This window comes from Kryptolebias marmoratus, linkage group LG2, assembly GCF_001649575.2.
Source record: "Kryptolebias marmoratus isolate JLee-2015 linkage group LG2, ASM164957v2, whole genome shotgun sequence".
In the NCBI taxonomy this organism is placed as follows: domain Eukaryota; kingdom Metazoa; phylum Chordata; class Actinopteri; order Cyprinodontiformes; family Rivulidae; genus Kryptolebias; species Kryptolebias marmoratus.
The window spans coordinates 36,181,212-36,197,283 of NC_051431.1; the positions used below are offsets into that span (position 1 = coordinate 36,181,212).

The window sequence follows — 16,072 nt, forward strand, 5'->3', positions numbered from 1 at the left end:
CTCTGAAGGTTCAGGTCAGAGTCCATCACTACTCCCAGGTTTCGGGCCTGATCGCTGGTTTTTAGTTGTAATAACTGGAGCTGCGCATTGATTGTAGTTTGCTCCTCTTTAGGTCCAAAGATAATAACTTCAGTTTTGTTTCTGCTCAGCTGGAGAAGGTTTTGGCACATCCACACATTTATCTGTTCTAAGCATCTATTCAGTGCTAAGATGGGTTCAGAGTCACCTGGTGACATCGTGATGTAGAGCTGTGTATCATCCGCATAGTTATGGTAGCTAATCTTATTTCCTGTTATATATATTGAAAAGAAGGGGTCCTAGGATTGAACCTTGGGGTACCCCACATGTGACCTTTGACCTCTCTGATGAGACGTTTCCGATTGAAACAAAGAAATCCCTGTTCTTTATGTAAGATTCAAACCAATCGCCTAGACATTTGTCGTCCTGTGGTTCTGGTACCCGCTTACAGTGACTGGCGTGAATCCAAGTTGGTCTCTCTGCAACTTTGACAGCTGTTTATGTGACGAGGAGCACCTGAAATGGTCCCTGCCAGCGTCTGGAATTCCTGTGCTTCCGTCTGAAGTCTTTATCACGACCCAGTCTCCTGGTCTGATAACATGCAGCGGTGCTCCAGCAGGAACTGGTAGTGCAGCTTCCAACATCTGAAAAACTTGATAAATCACATTCGACAGGTTTTGACAATAAGACAACATTGCATCATCATGGCAGTGGAAGGGAGGATGTTACGGCCCGGTGGCCTTCGGTGTATGTTTTCTTTTTTCCCTCCTCCTCCTTGTGCAGGCTCTGTTGTGGGACCATTGGATGCAACCCTTTCCTGTCTCTCCTTCCTGGTCGCCGCCTACAGACGTCGTGATTGGCTGGCCAATTGACTGCTCCACCTATCCCTGAGGAGGCTTGCCATATTTAAACCCTCACTTCCTTTCCCCAGGGCGGCTGTTCCTTTGTTTGAACAGTGCGCCTTGTTGCTGACTGTGTGCCTCTGATTTCAGCTTTGTCGCTTTGTTAGACTAGATAGTTTAACGTGTTGTGACTTTGTGTTTTAGAAGTATCTTGGGTTTGCTTGTTGTCTGGTACTTCTGTGCTTTGTTTGGTTTTCAGCCCTTACTTAGACTTTGTTAGTGAGGGACATTTTTCTTTCATGTGCTACCCACTTGTTTGAAGTTTATGTTTATTGTAACTTTACTTTTCACCCAATTCTTTAAGCTCAGCAAGAATAAACTCTTTTCCTTTTCACCACCTAAAAGAGTCTGGGAGTCTTAAATGTCACGTCTTTACTCCTATGGCCGAGCTGGGACGTAACAGAGGACCTTCATGTGGGGTCCCAATCCCAAGTTAGGAGGCCTGTGAAACACAATTTCAAAAGGACTGAGGTTGATTCTGTTAGGAATATCCCATCAAGTAATAATTTCTGTCAATAAAGCTTTAGTCACTGCATGACTGTCTGCATGTTTTGATGGAAAAGCTTCTATCCATTTGCTAAACATGTCAACAATAACAAGCAAATATCTATTCTCTTCTGCCGGAGATAGTTTGATAAAATCCATCTTTAAGTAGTCAAAAGGTTTGTCAGGCCACGGTTGAGAAGCCTGTGAAGTTTTTGTTGCTCGTCCAGTATTGTGAGCAGCACAGGTCATGCACGATTGACAATATTTTTCTGCAAAAAAAAAAAAAAAAACTAAACGAAGTTTTCCACATTCACTTTCATCAGCTGAATGTCAGAAAGGGGAGGGGGAGTTGGTGAGTCTGTGTGATGCGAGTTCACTGTTAAGGCCACGTCAGGTCTCCTGTTACCCTGAGCAATCAGGTCATCATCAGACTTTCCTGTGTTTCCACAAAGCTCCAAAATCATGAACAACACCAAAAACATATCTGGGGTTAGTAAAAAAAAATAGAAACAGGGCTACCAGCTGCAAGTTTACATGCTTCTGTTAGTGCTATCAGTTCAGCAGTTTGTGCAGAAAAGTGTTTTTAAAAAAAGTGTTTTTGGTAAAGAGCCAGAAATAAGCATTTCATGCAGAGAATAAACAAGAAACAGCAAAAACAACAACCTAGTTAGTTCAAGTATCAGGATCATGTGATGCAGAACCCATCTACAAACAGCACCAAGTCAAGGTTAGTCAAAGGTGTATCAGTCAATGTGTACAAACTCCGCTCCAACACACGATCTAGATTAAGAACAGTGCAGCATTTGACATTAATGTCCAGAAGAACTGCTGTATTTCCGAGACACCGTGCAGCTGAAAGATGTGAAGTTTTCTGATCTGAAAGGAAAATAAAACAGAATGTGGTACCTGTAGAACGGATGTCATGCATTAATTTTCCTCCTCCACAGCTTGAAAAAATGGTGTGTTTGGATCAATGTGGGGGAAATCTGAAGTGCTAGTTTTTAGCGAAGTGAAAGCGGATTCAGCTTACGCAGACCATTCGAAAGTATCAGCAACCTGAGGTCCTCTTCACTGAGAACCCTCAAAGGATTCTCCAAGATGGAACATTCTGAAATGAAATTCCCGTAGGAAGATATAATGCCCAGAAAATATATGAATTGTCTTTTTTCGTCATTGGTCTGGGTATGTTTTGAACTGCAGACGCACGATGAGGTGAATTTCAGATAAAGAAAGAGAAATGAAGAAATGTTGTATAAGAGAAAATCTGTTGTCCTCCTAGACACTTGAGGGAGAGTAAAGAAAAGGGAAGGGTGTATTCCCACACACATTCCCTGAATATGCATGACTCCTTTGCCCCTCTTCAGAGGGTGAAGAGAAAAATCAGGGGTTAAAATTATGTTGCAGATTTTTAAGAGAATAAGTAATTGTATCACAAACATGTAACAGACAAGTCAAAACAAAACAGAATACAAAATACAACCGAAAACACAGAACACAAAACATTACCTAAAAAGGAATCTATTAATCCAATTTGTTGACCTAATTGTTAACTTGTTGATTGTAATTAATTCTCAATTTTATGTGTGCACACAACCTGTGATAATTTATGTTGAAAGTTTGTACAGATGCTTGAAATCCTTGGAAATACCTGAATTTCAACAAGGTGCTGTCCGATTTGAAGGTGCTTGTCTGTATATTTTTCTTAAAAATGGTTTTATATTTAAAAGCTCACAGATTTGTAATAGGAGCAGTCTAAAACTTAAAATTTTGTTAGATTTTTTTTAATTTGTTCTCGCTATGTAGAATACTGTCGCAAGGCATTTTAAGTAACAGAAATGAATCATTTCGAATGATAGTGAATTTCTTGAGATTAAACATATAGTTTTATCCCCGAAGTGTGGTCCTTGAAAAGCTGTGATTTCGCTAGACAGGAGGTGGGGAAATCTCTTTCATCCATTCATGCACTGTATTTTTAAGATTAATATATAGTATATTAAAAAAAAGGTTGTAGTTTTATTTAGATTAACCTAATTTTTAACTTTTTAAGTTTCAGATGTCTCTTTTTAATTTTTTTAATTAATTCTTCTTCGGCACCTGTCACCACCATTAGAAACTGGCCTCAGGTTTTCAGCAATTTAAGCTGGAGGACTTTAACAAGGAGTCTTTTTTTGACTCCACCGTGCACGGTTTTCAGCTCCAACCCTGGTGGTGAAAGACGTCGAATTTGTCTTAAATTGACAAAGCATTGTTATATGCTAAAGGAAACAAAAAAATAACAGAGCCGAATGGATTCGTGTCATTTTATACTGTTCATTTAATTTAATTTAATTTTCCCCTCCTGGCTTTAGATTTAGAGGTGAAATTTAAGGCCTTAAAACTTAGAGTGACATCAGAACATACTGCAGTTTTCTGTTGGTGTGAGTTATTTGGAGTTAAATTCCAACCATATGAATTTATCAATGTTGTGTTAATTTAGTCTTTTACAGCTGTAAAAAGAATGCAGATGATATTCTTGCCAGTCTTAATCATATTAACTCCAGTCAGAACATGTAAACAAAAGCCTTGTAGCTTTTAAGTTGCTTTTTACTGTACAAGGTGTTTGAAACTTTGAGACTGAGGAGTTTACAGCTTTTCATTGTTCCTCCTCATCGTCATGCACAAAAACATGTTTTTCTTTCTTTTAGTTTACTTGAGTAAGCTTTTGTTTGAGCTTCATTTAATGTTTTTTTTTTTTTTTAAGATGCCCAAATAAATTTGTCTTTGACATCAGATATCTGTAGGAATTTCAGATAGCGCTTTAGTCGGTAAGCACAGATCTTTTTCAGACAAAAAGCATGCTTCAAAATTTGAATCTGTGGTAAGCATCAATTCCACAGTTTCCTGACAGTGCACTGTGTAATAAAAGGTGAGTGTGTGTGTGTGTCCCAAAACAAAGCAGATACTAACAGGTTTTCAGACAAGGCATAGAATCATATTTCTCAAAACCAGAACCAGGTGCTAATGACACATTTAGCACGCAGCCCAAGTCATCAGATGTTTACATCTGAAGAAAGCTTAAGTTTTTTTTTTTTCATTTTTCAAATTTCCCTTTAAACCCAAAATGCATTGAAAGTCTTGCCATAGTCAGCAAGCAGGTGTTCTTGGCAGAAAATTAAAGAAACGGGATAACCATTCACTTCATAATTATTAAGCTGCTCAGAAAGAAAATAAGCAGGAAAATTATTCAATTTATAACATTCAGCAAGCATTTCTTCATTGCATGAAGCAGTAGAAACATTTTCACTTAACAAACTGAAATCTACTTGTCTGGTGTTTGTGTGTGGTTTATATCACCCTTTGTTGAGTGCACTGCCTGAGTCGGTTCACCCTCACACGCCACATGCAGTCAGTCTGCCGAGGCCCCGTCGTTCCACTGACACACATTCAATGTCCACTGTCACCTAGTGCGCAGATTGTAGCTTTTCCCTCGGTCACACTTCCTTTGCTCTTCTGGTGTTAGAAAAGTGGTGTGGAATCTTGCCAAATCTGTGGGTTTAAGCTATTTTGCTAAAAATCTTCCCAGTTCTGCTCCAGCAGGTGGAATGCATGGCAGAATTCAGTTAGTTGATCAGCAAAACAGTCCTACAGTGGAGAGGATCAGTCTGATTTGTCCTTTGCAGCGCCTTAGGTCAGAAAACAATATCCGGTACCCATAAATGCACTGACTTCAATTATGGGGGCATTTAAGACAGGGGAAAACATTAGTCCTTGAAGTCTGTCCCTTGTTTCTGACTCTAGATCGGAGATCATGTTGAGCAGGTTGGATACTGTCTCCTCATGTCTTGTGTTGAAAACTTGTTTCGGATGCTTTTTCCATCATCATCATCAGGCATGCTGTCTCTGTCTCTTCTATGAAGAAGTTGTTGTTGTTGATATTAGCACAGATGCTGTTGATAGTTGAGTAGCTTCAGCTGCCTCTGGAGGTTGTGGTATGATCAGCAGCTGTCTCTGGAGGTGCAGAATGAGGTATCGCTTGTCGGGCCGTGAAACAGGGTAGGCCTGGAGGTCAGGGTTCAACACGAAGAGTGCACTCAAGTCCACGTACAACCGTTTAGAGAAGAAGAAGAGAAGGAAAAATTTTTTTTTTTTTAATTAAAAATTGTGAGGACATTTGTAGGGTGAGGGTTTAGTATTTCCTGCTTTAATTTAATTATAGCCTCAGAATCAGAAACATTTCAGATTACGTTAGAGAAGTAGAAGCATTGTCACCCAGTAATTTTCCCCAAATACTTGTTTACTCTCAGTCAATTCTTTAGCATACTTCTTTCGCTCTCTGCTCTCACTCTCTTTCATCCAGCATTCCAAACATTCTCTCTGTTTTTTCAAGCTGCAGCAGACTTTGTGTTTGTATGTGTTTTGCCTCTCTCAGTTTAGTTTCTCTGTTGTTTTAATTCTCTTTCTATTCTTTTCAGAACATTTTGCTTCCAAGTACCGCCTGCAGGAAAAATGCCATTTTTATCCAGTCATACACTCCTTACACACTTTTTCAACGTATTTTGTTATCATAAAGTCAAACAACTCACCCTGTGGGGGAGATCCGACCTGGGAGCTACTTTGACCCATTTCTTCTGAAATTGGGTGGAATATCCGCTTTAGACTGCAAACGTCTTCACAGAATTCACAACATCAGCTTTGTGACCGCTCTGCCTCTTATCACTTTAAGAGGGGCCTTTATTTCCTATAAAGGGCTTTAGGTTATCCTTACAGGTTTGGTTCCCCGTTTTTAGAAAAACCAAAACTGTAAGAAATCTACCTGCCTTATGCGCCGATAAGGTCTTCTCTAGGATTTCTCCTAGAACCAGTAGCTCCTCCAAACACTCTATAAAGGCTTCCCTCTCTACTTTTGAAGCCGAACAAGAACCTCTATAAGTATATTATTTCTCTGTCAGACACCGTTATAGGTATCTACAAAAAAACTAGAGAAACAAATCCTTTAATTTTACAAAGATTTACTTTTTCCTTCTTTTTCTCCTTCTTTGTAATATTAACAACCTGGTCAATCTCTTTCCCACAAGGTGAAAAGTTTACAGGATCCTTAGTATTTAAAATTTTCTCATTTAAAATTTAGAAAATAATTTATTAGCCTGAATGAGTGTCTCACCAATAACAGTGTTTAGAGTTTGTTGATCCCAGCGCTGGAGAAAACCAAGGACGAACCAACGAGCCAGCCCTCTTCTCTCTTAAAGCCTAAGCGAGGTTTGAGGCTGGAGCCTTGTGTCCAGGTCTGTAGCAAAACACTGCGCTCGCTGACGTCCTCGGATGTCCAGTCGAGGGATCCGGGTCACGGCAGTGTAATGGCAGAATTTACTGTAGGGTAACACCTGTTGTTTATAAGTCCTGATAATGTTATGACTTCTGTTCCAAGTCCCATGGGTTCTCACAGAATGAACTTGTTTATAGAAGTGATGTTGAATTTTCTTCCCTTGGGAACCAGACTGACTTACCTTTCCCTAACTCCTCCTTCTGGTCCAGTATTTCAATATCTTTAATAAAAGCTCCTGTGTTGACTTGGGGGGACCAGAGCTTTGATTCGGAGCTTCCCCATTCGGACCTGGGACTCTGATATTAATTCTTAATTGTCTTTAATGCTCTCTATATTTTGTGCACAGTATATAAATAAACCTGTTTGAGTGATTTCATCTAACAGTGCCTGAAAATTGATTTTTTTGCTGCCACAACAGGTGTTGTTGCCAATTCCCTTCTATGCCTTTTCATCTTTGCCACAATGATCCATAACAAAAACTTCCATGTTGTACAGAAACTGGCAGTCATGATCAGTACTGCCTGGATCCCTTTAATGAGCAGCTGGTTATTTTGTTCTGGAGAGCAGTCAGTTTTTTAGCCAGTAGGTGTTTTTGGATGTCTGCCATAGTGATGGATGCTGGCTCTTGTTCTGAAAGATTACTGAGGTGGGCTTTTAGGTCCTCTAGCTATGATGCCTGCTTCTCCTTATGCTTCTCCAGTTTTGATTAGTCTCAGACATATGCAGGTATTCCTTCATGTTATCCCCCTGCCACTGAGAGTACATTTTTAATTATTGCACATGTGCACATGGTTGATATATCCTTGTACATATATGTTTTTATTCTAGGAACATGGTTTATAAATCCAAAGTATAAATTTACTATGACTGCATAATATTGAAAAAAATTGCTATGTCCAGTAAAATGATTTAATATTGCAATGTTGATATCACTTAGGATATAATTTCCTCACTCCTCACTATCTTTTCTGTCATTACTATCATCTAATCCAGTTGTGGGCACCAAGGCCAATGAGAGTCTGTTAGATTGACTAATATATTATTAGCACACAGAACATAAATATATAGTACTTGAAACATAATGGCCTGAGATTAATTGCAATCCAAGCAGTCCTTTGCAATATTGATATTGCACTCACTGATATTGTGATTACAATAAATATGACCCATGCTGGCAAAATGTGTCAGAATTTACCCAAGTTGCAATGCAAAAAAGTGAAAATACAGATTTTTGCCATAATTGACATTTGCTCAAAAATGAGTCAATATAGACACCATCTAGTGATTCCAGTAACTAAAGTAGCATAAAACCATTCTAATCTACCATAGTTTTCTAACAGGTATGTCTTCAGAAATAATTCTTTTTTTTTTTTTTTAATCCTTTTAATTTTCTTTGAAATTGACCATTTTTCTCTGTTGGCTGCAATAGCACCAGGAAATTTCTTCGAATAATGTTTGGTGTGTTTTGTGAAGCTTAGGGATTTCCCTTTTCGAATAGATGTCTGGAATTACCAATGACGCCACTCAAGACCTTAAAAATTATGTTTTTAAACCAGCACTCCTTTAAACAAAACTAAGTTTTTGCTAGCCATGTGATAAATTACCAAATTTCAACAAACTACATATCTATTTGAAAGTTTTGAGATGGATAATTTGAAAATAATAATAATAATTCAACTTTAGAAAATTTCTTATTCTAACTCAATTTGCCAGATTGGGTCACATTTAGTTCAGAAGCTTGTACTACAATGTAAGATTTTACAAGAAGGGGCCACAAATTTGTAATATATTATGCAGCCCTAAAATTGACAAATGATTTTTCTTTCCTTTGACCAATTGATGACACCTTTAATTTATGTAGTACTTTCAAAGTCTTATTTAAGGCCCCCTTCTCACTGTATGATGATCCCCTGCAGTCTCCATGACCTACACAATCTTTTAGACTGACTGGAGTGTAGCAAGTTTGGAAAGTCTCCTTCAGTGTGAAGAGACAAATGATGCTACTACCCTATTAGCATTCACCCCCAAGGGTTTTCCCCTAATAATTTTTGTTTTCCTCCTATGCTCTCCTGCACACTTACCACACTCTATACATCAGCAGTGTGTTCCCTTGATACTATTTCAATGCATATCCACAGCCCCGGAACAACTTTCTCAAACTATCAGAATGCTGCGACACACTAAAAGATTATGCCTCTTCATGTCTGCATTAGGTTGCTTTCATGACCTTGTCATAATCTGCAAAATTTTGCTCGATTTATGGGAGGTTTGCGGATCTCCACAATCTGTTTCAGCTTTGCTGTGGAGGAGAAAACAACAAGCATCAGCAAGAGAGGATGCAGGTGAAGGAGGTTTCTGTGCAGAAACTCAACCCTGTTTATCATTATCTTTCCTTATCCAGCAAGTCTGAACGTGATGAGAATAAGTGCTTCTTGCTTTGTGACCAAGATGCCTATAAAGGATGACTGGGTGGTACAAATTCTATTGGCACACTGACAGTGTGGATTGGCTTCTGCAGCTGCATAGTGAGAGTGTACCAATGACTTATTTGGAGCACTGCCAGTGTGGTGTGGGTCTTGTGTGGTGGTAGTCTTAGATATGACACCAGCGTGGCCAGTCTAGACACAACATGTATATGTTGCCACCATGCTCAACTTAGGACCCTGATATGCTGCCAATAAAATGATAAATCACCACAACTTCACTGCAGAAGTTTTCTGCATGCTCAAAACCATCTTGGACCTTTCACAGTCTATCATGAGTAATAAGGAGCCCACAGCATTCTAAAGACACTGTTGAACGAAATCGACAAGACCCTGCAAAAACCATCCACATTCAGCCTTTTTTTTTAACATTGTAGCTGGGTTTTTATTCAGTGTCAAGGGAATCCTAAAAGTAACTTTAAAACAATTACATAAATTATGAATGTTCATCAAACTGGTAAAAGGAATCACTTGTGAATTTTTACAAATGATTCACAAATTATATTATAATATTATTATAATAGTATTATAATTATAATTATCCCAGGTTACTCAATTTTGATTACGGTAGCTTCTTGTTTACTAATAACTTCAGTTATTTCATGATCTATCAGACATAGCATACTAAAAATGTGTTGAAATGGAAATTTAATTTCATCTTGTGTTCCAAAAGGACATTGGCTTCAATGTGGCAGTTTTGCTGACCAATTTGTCAGAGCACATGCCTCATGACACACGACTGCAGACCTTCCTGGAGCTGGCAGACAGCGTTCTCAATTACTTCCAGCCTTACCTGGGACGTATTGAGATAATGGGCAGCGCTAAGCGTATTGAAAGGGTGTACTTTGAGATTAGCGAGTCCAGCCGGACACAGTGGGAGAAACCTCAGGTGAAGTTGTCTGGATATTCTACACTTAAAAAAACATTTTAGAGAAAAACTGCTTGTTTTACTGATGGTTTTCATTACAGACAAAAATAGACACTTTTTTTCAATGTTTTTATTTTGTATTTAGGTAAAAGAGTCCAAACGCCAGTTCATCTTTGATGTGGTGAATGAAGGTGGGGAGAAAGAGAAGATGGAGCTCTTCGTGAATTTCTGTGAGGACACCATTTTTGAAATGCAGTTGGCAGCTCAAATGTCTGATACTGGTGAGCGCTCAGCTTTGAAGGAGGAAAGTGAGCAGGAAAAACCTGATGAGGAAGCCATTGAAATGGGCTTTTTCTCTGTTACTACTGTCCGCATGGCACTGCTCACTCTTCGTTATAATGCCTTGCTGCTTATAAAGGTAGGAGCACTCTCTGCTATAAAGTTGAAAATGATTTCAAAAGACTGCTACTGTATTTTTAGAAAGAATCATATTTGATCTTTTTTCTGAGATTGAGATTAAATGATTTTGTATATTTGACCCATGCTGGAGAATCAATGAGGAATTTTTCAATACTGACTTATTGGTATTTTTAAATTCTACACCTCAAAAGCTTTAAAATGATATGCAGTGCCTATGAAAAGCATTCACCCCATTGGATGATTTATAGTTTTTTTGCTGTCATAAATTATTTATGGTCAATATAATTTTGGACTTTTTTATATATATATAAAACCTCTGTTTAGTAGCAATTCAATGTCAAAGGGAAATCATATTTCTACAGAATAATACAAATTAAATAAAATATGTAACACATAATAAGTGATTGCATAAATATTCACCACCTTCAAAGTTGTTTTTCTTTCTGTTGCTCCCCTCATCGGGGGTTGCCACAGTTAGCAAATTCACACAAGAGAGTCGAAAAATGTTTCAAGCTACATTCCTGAAGAAACCTGGGTTTGAACAGAACACCCCAAGCTCCATCTCAGACTTTATAGGCCTCAATTAGCTGGTCATAGGTTGTTTATGACAGAAAAATTAGAAAAAACTGAAGTATGGATTGTTTTGAAGGGTTACAAAAGAAAGCCTCTTTTCTCTAAATAGAAGACAGCAGCACAACTTTGGGGTGCAAAATTGTATTACAAACCACAAGATCTCTGGAACAATGTCCTTTTGACAAACACAGCACCATGTTTAGAGAAAATCAAACAAAGCATATCAGCACAAACACTTTACACAAACAATCAAGCACAGTGGTGGATGAGTTATGATTTGTTCTTGTATTGGAGCCTCACAATCTGGGTACCTTGCATTCACAGTTGACCGTGAACTTCTGTGGATATGAAAGTGTTCTAGAGAGAAATGTGATGCATTCTGTCCAACAGCGAAAGCTGGGTTCAAACTGGGACATGCAAGAGGAAAATTCTCTTAATTATGATTTTTAATTATATTCTGATACCTAAAACTTTAAAACAAAATGAGAATGCACTTCTAAGATTGTAGTTAATGTGCTACATATTGGTAGATTAATTGTTAAGTGAGTACAGAAAGAGATGACATACTGTATATATGAAGAAGTGGGTGCATATGCTCAGTGAACTGACAGTTCATCTTTTTCTTCTTTCAGGTGCTATCCATTAAGAGCCTAAAGAAACAAATGAAAAAGATTAAGAACATGACAGTGAAAGATATGGTGACTACTCTGGTCTCCTTTTATTGGTCTGTACTACTTGGTCTCCTCCATTTAGCTTTCAGTGTGGCTCGAGGATTTTGCAGAATCTTTTACAACACCTTCTTGGGAGAAAATTTCATCGAGGGGGCCAAGACCATTAAGGTGATCCAAAAAAAGTGAACATTGAATAATCTAGGTTTACTGAGAGTTGTTTAATAATAACTAAAATGTCTTAATTTCCAGGTGTCAGAGCTGTTGGCCAACATGCCTGATCCCACCCAGGATGAGGTGCGGGGTGAAGGAGAGGAACAAAGCAGGAGGTTGTCTGACCGCAGTCCTATAAAAGAAGACCTTGCTGATCTTGCAGTCAGTACTAGTGAGACTGAGTTATTGTCAGACATTTTTGGTCTAGACTTAAGAAGAGAGGGTGGGCAGTACAAAATCACACCCCACAACCCTAACGCCAGCCTCACAGAGTTCCTCAACTCTCCAGTTCCCACTCCAGTTCCACCTACTGCACCACAGTCTGAACTTAGACACAGGCATCAGGTGAGTTAAAGGTTTTATAAACTTTTATTTTTAGATTAAAACATTTGTGCCCTTGTTAGATTAAAAAACAGCAGTGCATGCCTGCAGTACTGCCTGTTCAAACTTCTGCTGGGTGTTTAGATTCAGCCTCTCTACAGTACATATAAGAATTAAACACTGACCAAAAATAATCAAAAGAATAATTTAAGATTTCCAAATGGAACATGTGGATCCATCTATCCATCCATCCATTTTTTTTTTTACCCGCTTTTCCTTTGCGGGTTGCCAGGCAGCCAGTGGCTATTATCAGCAGTCATTGTGCAAGAGGACCACACCCTGGACAGGTTGCAAGTCCATCACAAGGACACATAGAGACAAACATTCGAACTCTCATTCACTACTAGGTACAATTTAGAGTAACCAAATAACCTAACATGTATGTTTTTGGTCTTGTTACGGCCTGGCTGTAGGGCCATAACAAATAAAGGGAAGCAATGCATGGGATAACTTAAAATTAAATTTATTTAACAAAAAATCCTGACTGGCTAGAGAAGAGAGGTCAAGGAGAGAGAAAAAAGAGCCCGAGAATGAGAGCAAGTGGTGGATCTTAAGCTCTTCTGGAGACACTGGCCAGCTGCCTCCACTCCCAAGCAGCACCAATTAGGAGCCCTGAAACACAGAGATGTTAGAGAGACCTGGAGGAAAAGCCTTGAGCCGTAACAGTCTGCATCCAACATTTAAACTCCACATAGAAAAGCCCCAGCCAGGAGGTGAACCTGCAACCGTTTTGCTGTAAAGCAACAGAAAATTTAATCACCATGCTGCTAGAACATGGTGATGTATTCTGCAAAAACTCTAATTTCCTGGGTTATTGCTCTAGTTTGTTGTCGTAAAGAAGGAAATAAATGAAAAGGCCATCTATGTCCATCTACATTTCGACCCTCACTTGATCTAAATTTCATGGCCAGGATATATAGATCAAGACAGAAAGAATGTACGTCCTTGGTAGGGTGGCCAGGTTCAGCCTTAGTGATATGGTGAGGAGCTTTGTCATCCAGGAGGAGCTCTGAGTAGAGCTGCTCTTCCTTCCTTTCAAAAGAAGTCACTGTCTACTGGGCGCCTCCCTCCGGAGGTTTTTTAGGCATTTCACATTGGAAGGACAACTCGGAATACTGAAGGGAATATATATTATCTCTGAACCTGGAATACCGTGGGGTCCTCAATGAGAAGCTAGGAAGTGTTCCTGAGGGAGAAGGATGATTGGGTCTCCCTTTGGATCTATTGGTTCCACAACCCAACTACATTTAAGAAAAGGATGGATAGATGGTTCCAGGTATGGATGGAGAAATGAACAGAAAGATGGACAAATTACTTTATTAAGCATTGCATTGGTTTTCTGACTTTAATCGTGTTTGTCTTCCTAAACCCGATTGGTTTTAAATGCCTTCATGCCACACAGCTTATACGGATAAACACACTCAAATATGATGTATGTCTTAACTTTAGTTATCGTTTCAGTCAAAAGGTTATTCATGTGAAGAGAAGGAAGTAGTTTCAGAAGCTGAATCTGAACCTGAGAAATCATCCGAGTAAGTACACATTTTAATGTACTATATAGGTGGGGCTTTAAAAATTAAAAAAAGGTAAAAGAAAAAGCTTAATCTATATAAAATTTGGCATCACTGAACTATCTTTAGATCAGAATTATTTTGTCATTTTAGGGAGAAAAATCGCGAAAAACAGGAGAATCAATTGAAGATTGAGAAGATAAAACCAAAAATGAGAAGGCCTCATAGCTTAAAGTCTGATGAATCTGATCTGCAGGAGTCAGCTTTTCTGAAGAAAATCATTGCCTACCAGAGGAAACTGCTGGTATCAAGTTTCTTTTACTTTCAAATGTTTGTGTAAAAATAATCATTTTTTTCTGGTCGTTTTAGAGCAATAACAAACACAATGATGCTTTCATATGATAAAATAGTAGTGAAAATGTGGAGAGATGTTTTTACTTGAATGCTGTATTAGGTGAAATAAAGAAACAGTTAAAATTAACCAATAACAAGTTTATTTCATCATCACACTGAGTTCCTCTTCCTTTCATCTCTACAGAATTACTTTGCCAGAAACTTTTACAACATGAGAATGCTGGCATTGTTTGTCGCATTTGCAATCAACTTTATCCTCCTGTTCTATAAGGTAACTTTAAACTTGGTATGTTATAATTGCTTTAAGTTCTTGATTTAAAAATTTAAAAAAAAACAAAGGCATATTTTTAAAACAGAAAATTTTCCTATGATGTGGGAAAACCGTAATAATAATAAAAAGTAATACTTCTTGTAGTTAGTAGTAGTGTATTTAATGCTTGCAAACAGGCAGCAAGTTCTTTTACATAAGATGGAAATGTATATTTTTGTATTTTGTATGAGCATAGATATATTTTATTTGAGCATGACCAGTCTGAATTTAAAAAAACTAAGTAAAATATAGGTTTTATTTTGTAATATGTTGGAAGTTGTTTTACTGTCAAGAACACACCCTTTTCACGTATTATTTAGTTTTTGTCAAGTGTCAACAGCAGCAACCACAGCTGCTTTGATAATAAGTTATTTATAAACTCAAAAACATGCATCCACTCAAGATTAATCAAAAATGTTCAGTGTTTTTACTTCAGCTTTTGTACATCCTTTGCACCCGCTTTCTGTCAGATAAACTAACAAATAAAAAAAGGGAAGACATTGACTTTAAATGCACTGGAAACAGACAAGACACAATTAAGAAAATTACAAGAGTAGGCCAACAGGGGAAGTAAAACAATAAGTAACATACATAGACAAGAATATCAACATAAAAATAACAATGACGCTAACAAAATGTAACAAAAAACAACAGTAAACAATAATTCACAAGAAACACAAGTTGTGATAAATTAAAACAAACCCAGCCTCAGACATGACAGAGTACCAAAAATAAAATCAGTTTTAGAAGACTGTATTTATATTTTGAGTTCAGTGCTGATGATTTTGTAAATTTTATATTGCCACTGACTAATTTCTCATCATACTTCACAAATCCATTTGAAACAGTCTTTCATTTTTACCATAATTTTCCCCAGTGAAATTTTTGAAATTCCTTGCTTTTATTATGGTCTGCTCACGAACCTGTATCATCATTAGGGGAACAGCATGTTTGTTTCTCCTAATGTTATGTTTTGTGTTATTTCAGTTTGTTCTGATGATATTAGCTGACAATTTCCCCTGTCAGGTCTCTACATGCTCAACTCTGGTTGAGGAAAGTGAGGCAGTATACACAAGCAGACAACCAGACAGCAATGTTCAGTGGAATACACTGGATGGAGAAACGGCAGAAGAAGCAAAGGAGGGGGTAATAGATGAGACTGGAAAAGCCATGAAGCCCATCACAGTCCGATTTGTTCTGGAAGAGAGCAGTGGGTACATGGAGCCCATGTTACGGATCTTGGCCATCCTTCACACAGTCATCTCCTTCTTCTGCATCATTGGATACTACTGTCTAAAGGCACGGCACTGACTGCTGTTAGAGAGCATGATTTTTTTTACATATAAATGTGTATATAAACTCACTGACAAAATGAAAGGCCAAGCACCCAGGTTTGCTAGCTTTGTTCAAACCCACAAATGTGAACTCTACCAAACTTCATCAGTGTTGGTAATGCTACCTAAAACATTCAGGTCTGCTGACCTTCACTCACTGTTTTGGTTGACTGTTGAACCAGGGCCCATCCTAGACATGCAGCTCCTTCTAAATTTACATCCCTATTACTGGTCTGCATGTGGACCAAA

At 38.1% G+C, this 16,072-nt stretch overlaps 1 protein-coding gene across 1 annotated transcript in view; it reads left to right on the forward strand.

The window, feature by feature from the left end:
- The window catches only part of ryr2a (ryanodine receptor 2a (cardiac)), a 509,073-nt gene that overhangs the window by 442,895 nt on the left and 50,106 nt on the right, over nucleotides 1-16,072 (forward strand). Inside the window, exons 95-102 of the mRNA XM_037973568.1 lie at nucleotides 9,865-10,080; nucleotides 10,205-10,477; nucleotides 11,685-11,891; nucleotides 11,973-12,278; nucleotides 13,764-13,846; nucleotides 13,979-14,129; nucleotides 14,364-14,450; nucleotides 15,516-15,788. Coding sequence (XP_037829496.1) covers nucleotides 9,865-10,080; nucleotides 10,205-10,477; nucleotides 11,685-11,891; nucleotides 11,973-12,278; nucleotides 13,764-13,846; nucleotides 13,979-14,129; nucleotides 14,364-14,450; nucleotides 15,516-15,788 — 1,596 coding nt within the window. The remainder of the gene's footprint in view (nucleotides 1-9,864; nucleotides 10,081-10,204; nucleotides 10,478-11,684; nucleotides 11,892-11,972; nucleotides 12,279-13,763; nucleotides 13,847-13,978; nucleotides 14,130-14,363; nucleotides 14,451-15,515; nucleotides 15,789-16,072) is intronic.